The 16,321-nt window shown below is 39.8% G+C and overlaps 1 protein-coding gene across 1 annotated transcript in view; it reads left to right on the top strand.

The window, feature by feature from the left end:
• The window catches only part of LOC124172015 (zinc finger protein 665-like), a 62,117-nt gene that overhangs the window by 35,904 nt on the left and 9,892 nt on the right, over positions 1-16,321 (top strand). The window contains exons 5-6 of the mRNA XM_046551415.1: positions 1,809-2,033; positions 10,225-10,297. Of these exons, the coding sequence (XP_046407371.1) occupies positions 1,809-2,033; positions 10,225-10,297 (298 nt within the window). The remainder of the gene's footprint in view (positions 1-1,808; positions 2,034-10,224; positions 10,298-16,321) is intronic.

Here is a 16,321-nt window from a genome sequence, read left to right as displayed (position 1 = left end):
GAGCTGAATTTTGCTATCGACAGGTGATGTCGTGAGAGATAGACACTTTCATTGCTGTATTTGCAGTTTTGGTGTCTGTTGCATTTCGTTTATTTTTAGTTAACGTGCGATGCTTGGAACTACAATTGACAGATGAAAAGAAAAATCGATACGTCGATCACATTTCAAGGTCAGTCACGCATTTATCCGCACAAGTATATTCGAAGCAGAAGTATTGGTCAGTGTGCCATGATGACACATTGACCATAAGCTTGCATCAAATCCTGAAGACTGGAGACCAAAGTGTTCATTAACCCTGGTGAAATTTCAGACGCTTCTCAACTTCCCTTCCGCCATGCTCCCTCCATTTTCCCACTCACGACCTAAAGCTAGCTCTGAATTTTTCTAACAATAAGTGATGTCATAAGAGATAGCACTTTTACTGCTTCGTTGGCATTCACGGCATCTGTCCGGCACCGTGAAAACCTAAAAACCGTGAATAAGCCGTGAATTTCGTCTACCGTGAGAAAAACTGGAAATAGCCGTGAAATTCGTAGTAAAACCTTAACACTTTGAGTGCCGGCCGCTAATTTTAAAGCCCTACTGAAAACTCCAGAATTTTTTACTAAATTTGCTATTTTTTACAAACGTTAGCATCAAAAATATATTTATATCAATGTGTATTTCATTAAAAATGAACTTTGCTCTTCTTTATGAATGAGTTGAATAACATTTATTGCTAAATTTTTAATATATATAAGTTAACAATGAAAGCCTACTGTTTTTGAAAAATAAAAAAGTTGCAACATATGCCATAACATGCATAATAATTTTTAAGTACTTTATTAATTAAGATCTCACAATCAATTATTCGAGGTAATCAAAGTCAAATTTCACTCCACAGTCAACTGCCCAAAAGGTTATGCAATATTGTGGTTGAATTTCAACAAATTAATAAGCACGTAAGAATTCATTGGCCATACAGCATCCTATATGGACCTTGTGATAGGCATTGCGATGTTTTAAGACCAGAAAAATGTTTAAAGTGTGTGTGTGCAGCATCAAGTCATCCATCACTGGGCCTTGATCTGTGGAACCTCTGATTCATAGCATGATACTTTACCCGCTACACCACCGGAACGATTGTGTTCTAAGGCAGTCTCAATGCCCAATATGTCGGCTGTGTCCACTATGTCCCGACGAGAGTAGATTCCATTCTAAGTGAGTCAAGGGCGAAGCATACTTCGGAGAATATGGCAAAGAATTCGTAGCTGGATCTTTTGCGCCTTGTCATAATGCGACAGGCATGATTATTTCCTTGGTAAAAGGGATATATTGCTTTTAAAGCTACCAGTTGTATGAAAGCATTAAGAGGGAAAAATTTTGGAAGACAAGTAGTTCACAAACTGGCTGCTCTCAGATGCCAACGAGCTTTGTGTTAATGTTTTCCGCCACTGTACATTATACTGATTTCCTTTAACGGAGGAAATCAACATTTTTGTTCTCTGTCTGCACATCTAAACAAAGATTGGTGGTCATTGATGAATGGTGTCATCAAACCATCAGGTCTCAAAATATTGCTGATGCATTTGTTCTTCCATATTAGGAAGGTTTTCCAATGGCTAATTGAAAAGGCAGAGTGATATAATTGGCTATATTTTGTTAGTCTATAGATTTATCCTGCCTTCCACTGTGAGGTCAGAAAAGCCTTTCAGGGAATTTTTGATTTATATAAGTACACTCTATATTTTATATTTTGGTTGTGATCTTTTTGTTTCTGGTAACAATGGGTGAAAAAATGTATCAATTAAGTGTTCTGTTTCTCTTAGAATGGCAGGGAAGTGTACGGGTCCCCTTCAGTAAAAGCGGAGCAGATCAGTGGTGATGACGATGGATATGTGCACAAAGAGAGCACTGGTGAGGCTGCAAATGTACTCATACAACAAGTATATGGGTCATCTTCTGTAAAAGTGGATCAAATCAGTGATGACGAAGGAGGATGTGATGATGCCAATGAGGCCACAAATGAGCTATTGCCCCAAGCCTCTGGTCAGGTAATGTACTGTTTGAACAATTTATTATATAATTTAACCCTCAAGTGGGCATGGTTTATCTTCATTGTGTTCTCCTCCTGTTGACCTCTTATCCCTCCGCTATTCCTGTCTAATTTTACTCGGAAATTTGCCATTCCCTTATCTTGATTAACCCTCCAGCAAGCACCTCTGATATTTTTACACGACCGGGCATATGGCATACTTTGTCCATGATATGCATTTGCATGCATGATACATATGCATTTAAATGATAACATTCATTTTTTGTTAAAATTTGTCTTTATTAGTAAAAATTAGTTCAAGCTTGTATATAAGTAGGCGATACAGATAAAAAGGTATGGAGTTGGTACATGGCCGGTCGCATATATAATATATACGTCATGGTTGTCGGCTCCTCTTGACGATCTGAAAAACATTGCTACAATACTTTGTGCTATAAAAAAATCATGCTATAGACAGTCAAAAGGACATCGTGAGAATACATGAGGCCATTTAAGAAAAGCATATGAAAGAGTATACGGCCGGTCGCACAGCGTACTTTGTAAGCCACGGGTGTCTTTTACTCTTGCCGGTCTAAAAATAAATTTGCTACAATAATTCAAGCTTTGAAAAGTCGCACTATAGGCAGTCAAATTTCAACGTAAGATTACATGAGGCCATTCTAGACCAGAGTGTATGAACAATGTTGAAATTTTTGGTTTTTTGAAGATTGGCGTACTTAATACACCAGCGCCTCCACTCGAGTGTTAACACGTTGCGTATGGATTGCGATTTTTTTTCCCGAACATTCCGGATGGATGGCGAAGATTCTCGTCATTTAGGCGCGTCAACCTAAACAATTTTAAAGCGTACAATATGTATTTGTTAGTACATTTTCAGTTGTTCTTCGTTATTCATAATGAATTGATACATCATAACGTTTGATTGGGTGAAGTTATATTCTAAACATTAGCTTTTTAGCCATGTTTAAATCAAAGGCATTACGCCCTAAAAGGCACATATTTCCAGAATCAGCATTCCTAGGAATTTAAATACCCCGGTATGCAACGTGTTAAGTATGTTGGGACTAGCCATGGTGATAACTTCATGGAGTCACCCACAATGTACATGTGGTACGAAAAATCCACCGAAAAAATATCATTCACCTTAAGTTGAACAGATTCAGGCTTCAATTGGTGGATGTTAGACATATTCAAATAAATAAAAGATCGTAGCACTTTTCCACAAGAGTTTTTGATGCGTTCATCGTGTTCTGGCTCACTGAGTCATCATCTGGTATAAGACCAATTAGTCTTGTACCAGATTCGAACCTGGATGCATGCCACCTTGTCCAGTATAGTCGTCAAAGTTCCACTGGGGAGAATTATGCCTCGGTAGCTTAACTGGCTAAAGCACTTGACAGGAAATCAAGGGATCTGGGTTCGAATCCTGATCACAGCGAATAATTTTTTCTCTGTGAAATTTTCGCACAATTTATTGTATGTTGAACTAGAATCGCATGTGAGCTTTAACACCATCATAAGTCTGCAAGCCTTTGATTAGCATGAAGAAGCTCTCCACTCAATTCTCCATTCAAGTTGTCTTTTCATATCTACATATTTCTTTTCTTTCACATTCTTTATAACATAATCCATGTATTTTATTCGAGGTTTTCCATTTCTGTTCTTCCCATTCACTTGACCCTTGACAATTAATTGTCTTTATTATGCCATCATACTTCAAGATATGGCTGATAATGTTGTTTTGTTGGCCACTCAAGGTTTGTGCGAGGCTTCTCTTCTCTCCCTCTCTTCATAGGGATTCCTCATCAATTTCACATTGCCCATAAGCATCTTTAGGACTATTGTGATCCAGATTGGTATTCTGAATGGAGTAGCCATGGCTGAAATTTCACCAGAAGTTATTTTACATATATGGATATCGCAGCAAAAAACATTTGTACATACAAATATACATACATTGTATATTTGTAAACAAAGCCTAGTGTAATTCCCGCAACACACGCATACATCCGTGTCGTGATGGGAAGCCGTATCATTAGGATATAAGCAACGTGCACTGAGGTCAAATCCAGGGTGTCCTCAACTTACGATATTTCAACTGACTTGGGTTCCCACTAGGGATGGTCGGATCTGAATCCTCGGATCTAAATACCCGCGGATATAGCCCTTCATCGGATACATCGGATCCAAAGTCGCGGAAGACATCAGATCTGGATCCGAAAATTTAAATAATAGCTTCAGTGAATAAGGGTGGAAGGAGTTCCGATTCTATCTTCGAAAGCGCCGTCGCATGTGATTCTTGTCCTACTCATGAACCGTTTTGTTTGAAAGCTCTCTCAGAGGTTACGTAGGAGAATTTCAGCCGTGGAAAATGAAAAAGGCAAAATACGACTGGCACATAGCATGACTCTTCCTAAGTGATTCAACAATCATCGGGGGAATCTCTGCATCAGGAATTTGAAAATGCATTCGGATCCGAAAATATCCGACCCGAAAGATCCGGCTCCGAAAATATCAAGGATCCGATCTGAATCCGGATCCAAAAAAAATCCTGAATCTGTCCATCCCTAGTTCCCACTCGACTGTGAAAGGCTTAGAAACGTGAATGAGCCGTGAATTTTTTCTACCGTGAAAGAAACCTGGAAAATGCCATGAAATTTATCGTAAAACCATAAAAACCTCTCAAACTTGATTGTAGATCTGCGATTGATGCATAAAAAGAAAAATCAATTGAAATCCAATCCTCGACTCAATCCCAAAAATTTCAATCGGGACACCGGCTTTCATCTAAGCACTACATGGAGACCTGTATTCAGCTGTATGAAAAACATAAGGGTTAAACGTGAAGAATTTCAAAAGACCTACAGCCAATCGGACGACACCTGAGCCGTATTGTTGTCTCCGTAAACGGTCGATCCTGTTCAGTGTGAAATTGAACTTCATTCAAGTAACACAGCCTTGAGGATGGAAGACAAGTCGTCTTCCGAAACGTCGGCTTACATAAAAGCTTTAACCTGGATGCAAACCCGAGAAACATTTGTCAAAAATCAATTTGTCAATCATATTTCAAGGTCAGTCACTCGCAGACACTGTCCACTAGAGATGGATGGATCCAGGATTTTTTTCGGATCCGGATTCGGATGTGATCCTTGGTTTTGGGCGCCCAATCTTCGGATATTTTCGGATCCAAATGCATTTTCAAATTCCTACTGCAAAGCAGAGTATTAATTCAAGTTTCTCCAGGGTACATGCAATTAAAGGTATGCTGTTTAGATTTTCATACACATTTTAATGCTTTAGCTGATTAAAAATCATTTTTATAAGCTTTCCAGCTATTTGACGGCATTCAAATTTTTACTCACGCACGTTTCCCCCAAATTTTGTCACAGTATGCTGACTTGTGTTTTGCCTGCAAATGCTTCAGTTGTGGAGAGGTGGATTTTACTCTTCCTCACGATAGTTTCAGGCTGAAGTTCAGTGTGGTTGTCAGGAATTGCATTCGTGGGAGTCCAAAACCAGAGGGGAACATTAAAAAAAACAGTGTACTAAAGTGGAGGGTTTTAACCCTTCTACTGCCACTGGGCCTATATATATCGGCCCTCGCTGGTTGAGCGAAAACTGCCAGGGGCTGATTTATCGGCCCGAATTATTTCACTTTTATCTTTTAATGATTGTGGCCTTTTCAACAGCTGTAATATATGTAAACCCCCATACTCTATCTATGGTTCTAAGCTATAAATATATCTTAAGGTTAGGGAAAGAAATCTAGACGTATAAACCCATTATTCCCCAGACTGTATATAGGGCTTTTAACTTTGGTTGATAAGCATTTTCGGATTTATTTTGGTCTAATTAAGATGAACTTTTGGAATAAAAATATTTTCATCATATAATATGATTTTCATAATGCTGGGTATGCGTAACGCTGGGAAAACTCTGGTAAATAAATGCAAAAAAGGCAATTTTTAAAACTTAGGTTACATTTTTTATTTTTTATCTTGATTTGTACACTCGACATCTTTGCTGGGAGTTATCAGTATTACTTCGGAGGAAATGCCCAGTTCTGCCTTTCAACGGATATGCAGGGGTATGTCATTTTTCCTAGGGTATCTAGTATGTGCGCATCGATTTTTATGAGAAACGCTATCAGTCATAAAAATACAGTTATATGAATGAAAATTTTGGTGAAAATGACAAAATTAGAACTGGAGATACTCAAAAAATAGTCAGTAAATCGAAGAAAAATTATTCTGAGGTAGAAACATGTGCTGAGAATTAGGATTCAATAATGTTGCGTTAACGCAATGCTGGGGATGAATGGGTTAAATATCAATAAGTTAGTGAAAAAATTTTAAATCTGAAATATTGCAAATTCCGGAAAATAGCCTTGGCAGTCTTCGGCAAAATCCTATCATCACCTCCTCGCGGTGCCGGCTGGATATCCAACCAACGATGAAGGTCTTCCACGTCAGACGGAGCGACGCGTCGGTCGAAGTATTCTCGGTTGCACAAATATGCAATGTCGAATCAAACTTTGAATTGTAAGGTTAGGGCGTGAGGCGCAAGCAAGTGACGCGCGTCGTCCTTGCCCGAACGGCGTGAGAAATATGCGAAGGCTCATCCCCGCTTATCCCAGTCTTCGCACATCCCACCTGAAATGGGCTGGCAGTAGAAGGGTTGAATTAGTTTTAAACTTTTCATGACCAACAAACTTCAGGTGTCAAATTTTGTAAAGTCATGATTTTTCAATATTTTGTTCCTTTTATGAAGCAAAGTAATTGTGTTTTTATATTTCTGGGTGGGGGGCTCTATTTTCCCTCTCACAACCTTTAGCTGGTCCGAAATTTTGCTAACAATAGGCGACATCATAAGGGCACTTCTACATAAGGGCACTAAGGAAGCCGTTCCGAGTATTAAGCGGGATAGCCCCGGGGGGGCACACTCAACCCCTAGGTGGCGAAGCCGCCCTTCAGCGAGGAACGGTGAAGCTGTTCCGAGGAATGAGTGGAAGCCTCCCTACCCTCTGGCCGGCGAAACCGGAAGCCCCTAGCTGAGGTGAGATTATTCGAACTTCGAAAGTCCTCGAACGACCACAAATGCTGAAGGCGAAGCCGGAAACGGGGTTTTAAAGGGGCGCACCCCCTTAACGAGCGCGTCTTATTCTCTTAAATCATAAGTCGTTTTCGGAATATCGAAAGTCATCTTCGGAATACGGAATGCCATCTTCGGAATAACGAAAGTAATCGTCGTAATATCGACAGTCGTCTTCGGATTACCGAAATTAATCTTCGGAATATCGAAAATAATCTAAGGAATACCGAAAGTTATTTCCGGAATGCGTAAGGTTGACTTCGTGTAATCAAAAGTCACCTTTTAAATACCGAAAACAATCTTCGGAATAACGAAATAAATATTCGGAATAACGAAAATAATCTTTATTAAACCGAAAGTCATCTACGGAATACCGAAGGTTGTCCTCCAAATAACAAAGGCTGTCCTCTGAATACCGAAGGTTGTTCTATGAATACCGAAGGTAGTTCTATGAATACCGAAAGTTGACCTCGTAATATCGAACGTTTACTTGGAATTCCGAAAGAAATCTTACCTCTACATCTTCGTAATACCGAAACTAATGTTCGGTATAACGAAGGTTGATTTCTGAATACCGAAGGTTCAATTCAGACTACCGAAGGCTGTTCCCGTATTATCGAATGTTTACTCGGAAAACCGAAAGAAATCTTTGGAATACCAAATGTTAATCTCGGAATACCGAAGGTCGACCTCCAAGTAACGAAGTGTGACCTCCGATAACCGAATTTTTGACCTCCAAATAATGAATTTTTGACCTCCGAATAACGAATTTTTGATCTCCAAATAACGAATTTTCGAATTCCGAATAACGAATATTAACCTCCGAATAACGAATTATCGACCTCCGAATAACGAATTATTGACCTCCGAATAACGAATTATTGACCTCCGAATAAAGAATGTTTGACCTCCGCATAACGAATTTTTGACCACCAAATAACGAAGTGTGACCTCCGAATAACGAAGGTTGACCTCCGAATAACGAAGGTTAACATCCGAATAACGAAGGTTTACATCCGAATAACGAAGGTTAACATCCGTATAACGAAGGTTGACCTTGTATTATAACTCTTTCTCGGAATACCGAAAGTAAGCTTCGGAATACCGAAAGTCCCTCTTTACCCTCCCAGACATTTTCCCTTGGATATCTACCCTCCTCGGACAATCTTCTCATCGCGGAAATCTTACTCGTTGGATATTTAAGCATCTCCCCTACAATCCACCATGGAGAGTCTGCTATTTTCGGCTCTCTCTCTCTCTTGCTTTGGCTGCCATCGGAGGAACATATCTAATGTTCTGAAAAACATGTCGAAAAGAAGTCTGGCCAATTCATGCTGCCACTCACTGTCCAAGTTATTTATTGTACATATGTTTAAGGTTCGTTTTGGTGAATAGAATTTAGTTATATGTGCGTACTTATTTTTAAAATACTCGTCATTAAGAATTTAAAATATTCTTACGACTTCATTGTTCTGTCCTTTCTTACTTTTTTTGTCTTTTGGAGTTTTTCTCCTCACTAGATCACTGGCACATTGAAAGGGTTCTTCATATCTAGGCTAACATTTGAGAACGGGGGTAAAAACGAAGCCGCCCCTCAAACGAATGACGGTGAAACAGTTCCGAAATGCCTTCGCCCCCTGGGCGGCTATGGCGACCTCAGACGAGGAACGGCGAAGCCGCTCCGAGTATTAAGCGGGGTAGCCCCCGAGGGGCACACTAAACCCCTTGGCGGCGAAGTCGCCCTTAAGCGAGGAATGAGTGGGGCGCTTCCCTACTCCCTGGCCGGCGAAGCCGTCCCCTAGCTTAGGTGAGATTATTTGACCTTCAAAAGTCTTCGAACGACCACAAAGGTAGACGGCGAAGCCGGAACCGAGGTTTTTAAGGGGCGGAGCCCGTTAACGAGCCCTTGGAGCGCAGCGAGTATAATAAAAATACAGCCGTAATAAAAGGAGTTAAACCGTATTATCGCCGCTCAACATATCGTGAACTGGCGAAGAAAGTTCTCAATGAGTTGGGGAAGCACTCCAAAATAACAATATCCATATAAATGATAATATAAAGTTTGTTTCACTTACATTTTGAGCATATTTAACTGAAAGTTTTGGGTTATCCGTGTGTTCCGATTATTCGTATCGTTTCTCCCGATCATTACACCGGATAATCGGGAGTGTGCTGTATCTTCTCTTAAACATCCTTTATTACTCATTGTCCTATGTAACTCATTCGGGGCCGTCCCTTGCCCTTCTTCCCTTCAACCTGTCCATCTACGATTGTCTTCATCAAGCCATCATGCATTATAATGTGGCCATTTAACCTGTCCTATCTTCTGCTAATGGTTTTTTAGGAGGCTTCTTTTTCTCCCACTCTTCTTAGCACTTCCTCATCACTTACACCATTTATCCATTTTATCTTCATCATTATTCGGTAGCAACACATTTCAAGTGCTTCCACTCTTTGACTTCTCTGCTGTTGTCAACGTCCAAGCCTCGCTTCCATAGAGAAACATACTCCATATGTAGAATCTGATGAATTGTTTCCTTAGTTCCATGTTTGTATTCTCAGCTACAAGAAGATTCTTCTTTTTGTGGAAAGTCTCTTCGCCTGGTCAATATATTTGGATGTTCTGTGTTATTTCCATTTGAAATTTTCCATTAAATTATTCTTAAACATCCGAAACGGCCTCACTCCTCACTCAGAGGCAGCCAGACGTTGCACTGGCTTTTCTTAGCATTCATTTTTAGCCGTCGAGTTTTCGCGCGCTTGAAAATGTTCACTTTTCGTTACATTGCGATAAAAAGATATTGTCATTTAAGAATCTAAAATCGTGAAATACGAACTCCTGGAGTATTGATCTTTCCATTTTGGCAATTAAAAAAAATAGGAAACCACTCTATTATAATCCAAAAATACCACCCAAGTCTCACTTCCATAGAGAAACATACTCCGTATGTAGAATCTGATGAATTGTTTCCTTACTTCTATGCTTGTATTCTCTGCTGTAAGATTTTTTTCTTTGTAGAAAGCCCTTTTTGCCTTCACTATTCTGCTGCATGAAGTTGTTATACACAAAGAATTTATTTGTTGATGCTTACTTTCAGCCTACTTCAACGGGTGATGGAGAACAGATCGAGAATTGGGCAATGGCCAATGAGTATAAGATGGAAACGGAGGGTGAGTGCTCTTTAAAGATTCACTTATAACTCTACATAGATGTCTAGTGTTAACTCATTTAATATGCTGGTTGAAAGGGAAGAAGATTTATCATTATTAATCTTGCATAGGATGAGCTCACGAACAGGAAGTTGCTCATGAAATGATCGTTATGCAAGTTTATAGAAAAAGCTAGTGAAGAGTTTGATCTGGAATGTAGTGCTTTATGGTGTACAAACGTGGACACCAAGGAAGGAAGACTGGAGGTATTCAAGATGTGGGTGTGGCCTAGAATGTAGTAGGTGAATTGAATGGAGTGAAACGAGAAATGAAGAATTGCTGGACATGGTGGGTGAGGAGAGGCAGCTTCTAGATGAGATACGGAGGAGACAGAAGGTATGGATGGAACAAGTACTTAGCGGGGAGGGGATGTTGAAAATGGTATTATAGGGTAGAATGTTAGGTAAACGAGGGAGGGAAAGGAAAAGAATAGGATTTTTAGTAATAATGAAAGGGAGTATGCCTTACAGTGAATGGAAGATGGAGGTCTAAAAAGAAAATCAAGACGGGCCAGGTAATATGTTTGCTTGGTAATTATGCTTACAAAAATGTTTTCATACACTGGTATAATCCAAAAAAGCATTCAGATGTTAATTTACAAAAGAGACTATAATTTCGACATAACTTTTTGCAAACTTTATTGATAGTAACTAAGCTAATAACAATTCGTGATTACCTGTCAAATTTGATAAATTAAATTATAACAACACATTATGATTGTTATGTATGAGTTTAAAAAAATGATAGTGAAAAGTCGAATCTAGAGTTTGGTTCTTTGTAGTTCGGAAACGTGGGCACTAAGGAAGGAGGACGAGAAAAGACTGGAGGTATTCAAGATGTGGGTGTGGCCAGGAATGTAGAAGGTGAAGTGGATTGAGAGGAGGAGGAATGACGAAGTGTTGGATGTGATGGGTGAGGAGATCCTTGAGCAATATCAATATCTGATAGGACGTTGGGCGAAAGAGAATGTTAACCCTTTCGCTGCTACAAGCGGGAATACCCCCAAAAAACATTATGGTTATTGCCTGCGACATGCGGGGATATTCCACGACTTTCAAAAAACTTTTCCTTTCAACACGACATGCGGGTAAATATCTACGTTTTCGAAAAACCCTCCCTTCGGTCGTAGGTGCTGTCATCTGCTCGAAATTCTAGCGGAACTACGTCCATTCATGCGGCGACATTCAGCGACGTCAAATGAATGATTCAATTCATTTTTTTCTGGATAATAGGCAAAATAATGGAATCGATGAAAAATCTATTGAAGCAGCAAAAGGGTTAGGATAGAATGAAGGGAGTAAACCCAATTGTGAACGAAGGGTAGACCATGAGATTACTTAGTAAATACCCAGTGCAAGGCTGCCTCTATCAGTAGAATAAATTAATAATAACATTAATTTTAACATGTTTAGAGAATGTTGGGTAAACTAGGGGGAGGAATGGAACAGAATAGGATTTTTACAGAAAAGGAGAGGTGCGTCAAACCAATCCTAGGATGAAACCATCCACCAGTGATGATGAAATGTTTTAGTTGGAGGAAAGCGCTTTATGGTGAGGAAACGTGGACACTTTTGAAGGAAGATGAAAAAAGGCTGGAAGTATGTGTGTGTGGAGAGGAATAGAGAAGGTAAAGTAGACGGAGAGGAGGAGGAACTACGAAGTGCTGAACATGGTGGGTGAGGACAGGCTGCTATTAGATTAGATACGGCGGAGACAAGTTATGGATGGAGCGAGTACTTAGCGAGGAGATGTTGAAAACAGTGTTAGAGGGTAAAATGTTAGGTAAATGGGTAAGGGTGAGAAGCCTTATTGTGAATTGATAAGGGAAAAGCTTGAAGGAAAGGGAGGCTACCAGAATTCTTCTTAAGCACTCCATGGAAAAGTACCTTAATAGGGTGGTTTCCTATTATTTTTTTATTGCCTAAATCTAAAGATTATTTCTCATGGAGTACGTATTTCTTACTTTTAGATTTTTAAATGACGATATCTAATTTTAGCGATTAAATGAAAAGTGAAAATTTTCAAGCGCGCGAAAACGCGACGGCTAATTAAGAATGCTGGGAAAACTCCGTGTGACGTAGTCCTGGTTCCCGCTGCCGAAAGTGAGGTGACCTTGGGATGAGGCTTTGCTAGGATGCTAGCGGGTAAAAGGTTTCCTGCTTGCTGGTAGCGCTTGGCTTAAATAAGGACTATTGATACCTTATCAAACGAAGAAAACTTTCCGACCTCAGCCAGTTTTAATAGGTGATTATTAATAAATGTTTCCCTGAGCTCTGTACCTCATGCACGAGCGAATCGCAATCAGTGCCTTTCGTTTTCCTTGATGAAGGAAACCACCCTATTGGTAGAATACTTTAATAATAATAATAATAATAATCTAGCATACAATTGCTTGAGTTTATCCGATGGAAAAATTTTCTTTTTGGTTATACAAAATTTAGCAATTTTGGCTCCCTTAAATTCATATGGGAATCCCAACCTTTTTCAGCCAACGTTTTACCTTATAGATTTCTTTATATAAACAATTATCGATAAATCATGTGCAAGGAGGACTCCGCATGAGATTACAGTGCTTGGATGTCATCTATAGAATCAATAAACATGGAACGTATTAAAATGAGTGGGAAGAAGAGCTTGAGTGTAGTGCAATTTTGATTTTTCCAGAAAATTAAGGTGAAACTTGGAAGTGGTTGCAGTAGACTCGTTAATACAAACAACATTTATTCGAAGTTCTCGTTATTACGAAGAAAATTTTTGGTCCCGACGAAACGGCCTATCCAATCTATAGTGAAAGAACCGTTATTACGAAATTACGAAACTCAGTCCTGGTCCTGGCGGTTACAAAATGAGCTTAATTACGAAGTTCCTCGAAAAAGCAAAGGCATTTAGGTGGGTATGCACTATGCTACGCTATCATCATTGATCTGCGTTTAAGTTCTCTTCTTGTGCCGTGCCCAAGAGCGTCAATTGAGGTTCTTTCTTCAGTAGGAGATACTTCAATATGCACGCATCATCATATAATAAGCTTCTTTCCTGTGGAATTATGGTGATCCAATCATTAACGCTCGTGCATTACAGTCAGTGTATCCTCTTCCTACGCACATTGGATTTGCGAACCTTAAGTGATGGGAACCGTCGAATAATTCAAGCTCGACCGAAATTTCAAATTTCGCGCCTTTAGAGTTTGCCTGTGCGACACGACGTGCTGTATAGGAAAGAACTCACACTCTCGGCACAATCTGAACTATTTATCATTTAATCCGGTGTGAAGTAAAGCGTTTCGCCAATTCTTTCTTCCCGCGGACGGCGGTTTTTTTCGGCTTCGGCTGCGTTGCAAGCAACATCAGCTCGTCGCAATAATTAGTTAACGCACGAATGTGATGCAGTGTTGCGTTCTGCAGAATAACCACTCTCCTCGATGCCTTTTATAGGTTTATCAACTTAGGAGCATGCTCTCGGAACGCATCATCTTCGTATATCGAGGATATATGAAGTATATTGCGCATAATTTAATCGCATATGTAATGACTTGGCTTTGAAGATTTTAACTACAAGAGATTGAAAGGAAAAGAAATTTTGGCGATATTTATTTTTTTCTTTCGATGTTTCCTAAAAGAAACTTTCATACGAATTTCGTTATTACGAACATCCGGTTTTTCGGTCCCGTGAACTTCGTAATAACGAGTCTAGTGTACTTCTGTGTTCACATATTGTGTACTTGGCAGCCATCGTTTCTTAGACTCAACCCTTCAACTGTGGGAACGTTTTTAAATGTTTTTTTTTACGGTGACTGTGGGCAAAACGTTTCACCGTGCTTGACTACTTATGGCATTTTTCAAAAAAAATTATGGCTACCTTGGTAGAGCCCGAGTGCTGTCCCTCACTGTAAGGATCGCACATATGTTATAACTTGATCGCTCATGTATGATACCCTATAGGTTAGTTTCCTTCATCAAAGAAAACGAAAGGTATTGATTGCGATTTGTTACCCACCATTAGTGTATTCATAATGTACAAATTATTTGGTTTTAGAAATGACATTTCTGACAAATGGCAATGGTCAATTTTAACTGCATTTGAAAAAGGCCAGATTGTCACTCATGCGATACCACTCCACGTGACGTCACAGGGAGTTTCACAGTGAGTGAGTCACAGAGACAAGTTTCTATAGGAGTAGATAGGAGTTTTACATCGTCTGAGATTACCAATGCATGCATGAGGCACAGAGCTCAGGGAAAAATGTCTTAATAATCACATATGAAAACTGCCTATGGTCGGAAAGCTTCCTTCGTGAGATAAGGTATTAATAATTCTTATTTAAGCCAAGCGCTGCCTGCTAGCAGGGTACTCTACTACCTACTAGCATCCTGCATCGTATCAGGGCTCAAAGCCTCACCCCAAGGTCACCTCACTTGGCGACAGCGGGAACCAGAACTACATCACACGGGGTTTTCCTAGCATTCATACTTAGCGGTCGTGATTTCGTGAGCTTGAAAAATAGATATCGTCATTAAAAATCTAAAAGCGTGAAATACGTACTCCAGGAGTAATAATCTTTCGATTTAGGCTGTGAAAAAATAATGGGAAACCACCCTATCGAAAAATGAACTTTGAATAACAAAATCGATAGGGCTTAGAAACAGGTAGACTCAATTTTGTTACCTTGTGTCTCGCAGTTTTCTCTTATAGTTATGCAGAATAATAAGAGTATGCATCTATTTTTCTAATAAGCTAAGGTTTCAGGCTGAAAGGTTCCCCCACTTGTCTTCATGTGGTAAAACCATATATAGGGCAATCGCCATGAGGGCATATTGAAAAGTTTGAATAACTTGGTAGTTACAATTATGCCAATTAAGTGTATTTTATTATTATGGGCTTGTGGCCTTCTCTGTTTTCCATTAGACTTTTAATACTTCTGATTTTCACTAAAAGTCATGCGGAAAAAATTCGTAAGTGCAATAACTTTGTTGAGGAACTATTTCTTTTGTTTGTATCCATGCGCTCACTCCGGCCGGCCAAGGGAGTCAGTCTCGTGGTCAGTCAGCCTCGCGCATTCGTCTCGGGTGGACGTGTGGGACAGTTCCCAATTCTTTCAAGATCATTTAGTTTACTTGTGCTCTTCTTACTAGTGCAATTTAATTAAAAGAATCCTGATAACAAACCAGCATTTAATTTAATACAGTCCACTATAATTCAATACCCAAACATTTTGGTCCTTCGTCAGCGGATTCTTCTTGAAAAATTACGCACACGCAACTGCGTCGTAAGAATCGAGCCTTTAGTTCCCCTTATCAACCCAAGCAGCTGGCCGCGAGGGGAAGTGACCAGCCCGGACTGAATGCCGCGCAGAAGAAACACGCAGCCGCCTTCTATCTCCGCTATCGCCGACGAGATACGCGCCGTGTCGAAAGACTGCCGACTCAACTCAACACCCCATCCCTGTTCGTGTGGCGCCGCACTCAAATCAGAGGCTCATCCAAGGTCAGATCCTTCCATTCCTAAACCTTTTTAGTCATTTTCCCATATGATGGATTCAATAACAAAGGGCAAATTAATAAAGCAAAGGGGCGTGATTAAGGGAAAATTAACACGTGCTCTCAACTACGTCAACTCATTCTCCGTGAATGATAATCTAGCAAATTTACATGCTAGGCAAGCCAAACTTAGAGAAATATGGGATCAATACGACGAAGTTCAGCTACGCTTAGAAATTGAGGATGAGGAAGACCATGGCGCGGACAGAGAAGATTTTGAACGCCTTTATTTTGAAGTCGAAGGGAATATAATGACAATAATTAATTCCCAGCCAATAGTGAAACATGAATCTTCTAATAAATCTGAGCGATCGAGCCAATCCAATCAAAGTGAGACGCCAGATATGAATAACATAAAATTGCCACGCATAACACTGCCTAACTTCAACGGAGAGTTAGCAAGCTGGAATCAATTCAGGGATACATTTGAAAGTCTAGTTGTGAATAATCA

Source organism: Ischnura elegans (assembly GCF_921293095.1).
Source record: "Ischnura elegans chromosome 13 unlocalized genomic scaffold, ioIscEleg1.1 SUPER_13_unloc_1, whole genome shotgun sequence".
Lineage (NCBI taxonomy): Eukaryota > Metazoa > Arthropoda > Insecta > Odonata > Coenagrionidae > Ischnura > Ischnura elegans.
The sequence above is the reverse complement of the archived record's forward strand: the minus strand, read 5'-3'. Positions and strand labels throughout refer to the sequence as shown.